Source organism: Haematobia irritans, chromosome 3 (genome assembly GCF_050003625.1).
Source record: "Haematobia irritans isolate KBUSLIRL chromosome 3, ASM5000362v1, whole genome shotgun sequence".
NCBI classification, from domain to species: Eukaryota; Metazoa; Arthropoda; class Insecta; order Diptera; family Muscidae; genus Haematobia; species Haematobia irritans.
Window position 1 is genome coordinate 96760785 of NC_134399.1, and position 4395 is coordinate 96765179.

The 4395-nt window shown below is 43.9% G+C and overlaps 1 protein-coding gene across 1 annotated transcript; it reads left to right on the forward strand.

Moving 5' to 3' along the window:
- Positions 1–2281: 2281 nt before the first annotated feature.
- LOC142231082 (uncharacterized) lies at positions 2282–2895 on the forward strand (the record flags this gene model as incomplete). Its single annotated transcript, XM_075301701.1, has 1 exon — positions 2282–2895. A coding segment is annotated over one exon (585 nt), but the record flags the coding sequence as incomplete, so codon positions are not given.
- Between the last annotated feature and the right edge of the window lie 1500 nt (positions 2896–4395).

The following is a 4395-nucleotide window of genomic DNA, read 5'->3' on the forward strand; positions in this document are numbered from 1 at the left end:
GGTACCTCCAAAGGGAGTTAAGGCCCCGCTACCTTACCAACCACCAATGGAGGCTCGACTTCGGCAGTCATTGCCCGTTAACTGTGGAAGTCACACGGTTGTCTTGCCGGCTTCAGACTCCATGCCCTCACTTTCACCAACAACTAAATCATCCCGATCGACCCCGCTGGCAACAGCAAAGACGATGCCACCCTTGCCTCCGTTGGTCCGCTTCAAGGAGCCAGCTGTATCCGAGGTTAGGCCCCCGAAGCCGGTAGTTACATCAATAGTTACAATCGCGCCCGCCGGTGGCACCAACAAATCAAGGGAGAGCAAACGCGGGGAGATGCCGGTGGCAACACCGACTACGGGTATAAGGCCTAGTCCCACTTTGGAAACCAAGCGGCCGGGGGAACCGACCAGCAGCAGCAGCAGACCGGTATCAAAACCGACTACTGGCATGAGGCCTATCCCCACTTTGGTGAACAAACGGCCGGGGGAAGCGACCAGCAACAACGGCAAGCCTAGAAGGTCGGCAGAAGAAATCGAGGCTTGGTTAAAGACCGTAAAGGTCCGGCGTCCTAAATCGAAGAAGATGCACCAGACCCTGTTAAAAATTCAGGGAAAGCCCCCTATAAAGGTAACTTACTTGAACGGGGAGCAGGCACGGTTGCTGTGTTGCAACGTCCGGGTAGTCGTGCCTCTCACCTAGGTGGAGGCTCATGCAACGCCAAGCTGGAGGGCAGCACAATTACGTTATAAATAACCTGTATTATTTTTTTTTGTTTATTGTTATGAATAAATTGGGAAAAAAAAAAAAAAAAAAAAAAAAAAAAAAAAAAAAAAAAAAAAAAAACATAATATAATAATTAAAAAAAAAAAAAAAAAAAAAAAAAAAAAAATTATTATTATAATTAATATAAAAAAAAAAAAAAAAAAAAAAAAAAAAAAAAAAAAAAAAAAAAAAAAAAATGGATATATAGCAGTAAGATTTATTAGCTTACCATAAGAATTTGCGTTTTTTTTTTATAGTGATAAGCTTACCATAAGAATTAGAATTTAGAACACTTATCAATATTTGGCATCGAGTGCAGGGTTTATTTTCTGGGCTGAGCTCTCTTTCAGGGAGTAAAATATACCTCGTCGAGGTAGTGCGGGTCTTCGGACCAAAAACTCGCCCACGGGTATGACTCGGAAAAGAAAACTTACGTTTTCTTTTCATTAAGTAGGGGGGGAATGTAACGAGCCAGTTGCTCGTACATATTATTCCTACTTTTTATTTAATTGATTCATTACAGCCGTAATAATTATTTATCTTGAATTTAATCAATTTATATGGATACCACATTTTTCCCCTTTGTACTACTGTACCCATTTAGTCGCTGCGGGCCACGGTGACCGTTGCAACCGTAGTCATTGACTGGCATGGAGTACAAGTAGTACAAAGGAAACATGTTTTCCATCATCAACATCACTAAAGTTACATGTTGATAATTCTCATTGGGTTGATAACTCAACCTACTTAAGAATGTGGGTTTTCGTCGGCAATGGCATGAATCAACCGAGGCTTGACGAACAGTAAAGCGAGTGGCAACGACCGCTGCCGAACTTCCGAAAGCAACAACCGATTCATCTTAACGCGGTTCGTCCGCTTACGCGATTCGTTCGCATCCGAACACAGTAGAGTAGAATTCCCGACTACTTTCCTCCTATCCTTTCCCTTTCCCCCCTTCTCTATACTAACCCCTCCCCTAACGCGGTTCGTCCGCTTACGCGATTCGTTCGCTTACGCAGTTCGTCTGCTTACGCGGTTCGTCCGCTTACGCGATTCGTTCGCTTACGCGATTAGTTCGCTTACGCGGTTCGTCCGCTTACGCGGTTCGTCCGCTTACGCGATTCGTTCGCTTACGCGGTTCGTCCGCTTACGCGGTTCGTCCGCTTACGCGATTCGTTCGCTTACGCGATTAGTTCGCTTACGCGGTTCGTCCGCTTACGCGGTTCGTCCGCTTACGCGATTCGTTCGCTTACGCAGTTCGGCTGCTTACGCGGTTCGTCCGCTTACGCGATTCGTTCGCTTACGCGGTTCGTCCGCTTCAACCAGTTGTATTCCCCTGCCCCTCTTTTCGTTGCAGAAACCAGTGCGAGCTCCATCGGCCGTCACCATCATCACCCTCGTATACGAGCACCGTCGGCCCGACTCAACTGTCACCTTCGTGCACGAACACCATCATTAACATCAACGCCCCCGACCATCGTTGACCCGACTCCATCATCGTCATCACGCCCGAGCATCAGCAACTGACGTCAACATCATCAACCCACACGAACATCGTTGACCCGACTCCATCATCGTCATCACGCCCGAGCATCAGCAACTGACGTCAACATCATCAACCCACACGAACATCGTCGACCCGACTCCACCGTCGTCATCGTACCCGAACATCATCGACCCGACATCCTCGTCATCTCAGTATACAACACCGTCAACCCGACTCCACCGTCGTCACCGAACCCGAATCAGTCACCGTCGTCGGCCCGACACCATCGTCATCCCAGTACACGAACACTGTCGGCCCGACCGCACCGTCCACGATCAACGTCGGCCCAAAATCATCGTCACTACCGCACACGAACATCATTGGCCCGACCCCACCATCATCAACGTACCCGAACACCGTCTGCCCAATATCGTCACACCAGCCAGTTCATCGGCCCCGTTCATCATCGTATCCAGTCAACTCGCCATCAAGCAATATCGTCCACTCACCACCCCGCGCTGCACGAGTCTCCGTCATCGTCCGATCAACCCAGCCCAACATTCCTAGTCAAAGCCCCGCCAGTCGTCGCCAATCATTGCCCTTACCCACGATTGTATTGTACATAAACAAGAATTATCAATAAAACCTCATAAAAGTATATAAGTAGTGTGTTATTATTTAAGGTTTGTGGATCCTTGAAAGACTACCCTGGACGGCCACTGGCCTACCTCAGCCCACGAAGAAAACCACGTTACAACTTCCATCTCTGTTATGAACACATGTTAAATTTTGATTCGATCTGGCAACTCCTTCATATAGAAACAGGCGTTCAAAAAAGACGCATCCGCAATTTTTTTACAATGGAAAAATTAGAAATGCGTGCTGTCATTAAATATTTACATAAAAAAGGTTTATCGGGACAAGAAATTCATAATGATATGGTGAATGTGTTAGGTGAAAGTGCTTCTTCATATTCAACAGTAAAAAATTGTGTTCCTGAATTTAAACGTGGTCGTACAAGCATTGACGTCCACTACGGACGTCCAAAAACAGCAACAACAACAGAAATTGTAGCCAAAGGTCATGATATGGTATTAAATGATCGACGAATAAAAGCGTGTGAAATTGCTAATATCATGGGCATCTCAAATGATCGAGTCCATTTAATTGTGCATGAAGAACTACAGATGAAAAAGCTTTCTGCAATATGGGTGCCGCATTTGTTAACAGTCGATTAAAAACGCATAAGAATGAACATTTTTCAAGCTTTTTGGGATCGTTTTAAGCGAAATAAAATGTATTTTAAGCGTCGTTTCATAACTGTTGATGAGACATGGATCCACCACTATACTCCAGAGACAAAAGAACAATCCAAACAGTGGACTGAAGCTGGAGGAAGTGCCCCAAAGAAGGCAAAAACAATTCAATCGGCTGGTAAGGTTATGGCAACGGTTTTTTGGGACTTCAAAGGTATTTTATTGATTGATTATCTGCAAAAGGGTAAAACAATAAATTCAGAGTACTATTGCAACCTTTTGGATCAATTAAATGTACAAATTCGAGAAACACGTCCTGGCTTACAACACAAAAAAAAAAAAAGTTTTCATCAAGACAACGCACCAGCGCACAAGAGTGTTTTAACAATGGCTAAAATCAACGAATTAAAGTACGAGTTGCTTGACCACCCAACTTATTCTCCTGATTTAGCTCCCAGTGACTTTTACTTGTTCCCAAATCTAAAAAAATTCCTTGCTGGCAATAGACTTGCCAGATGACCGGGATTCGCCTGGATTGTCCCGGAATTCCGTCTCCCGAATTTTTCACAAAATCATTCAAAAATCCCGGAATTTCAAGTACTCAAGGCTAATGTTTTAATTTTGTTCCATTTCTTAGAAATGAAAACGATTCGAAATTAATTCGCTTTCAAAAATATTTTCGGTTTTAGATTTTCATACTTTTTAAATCAACATTTGTCTGTCGGATTTTGTACCATTTCATTCAATCTCATCACTAAGAGAAACAAATCAAATCAATGTCTTTCGAATCATCAACTGTCACTTGAGCAGTATGTGTAAAAAAATATACGCAAATATCTAATTTCATTCCAAATTCACGTTTTTCTGCGAAATGCATATCAAAGTTCGATTTTATCCCT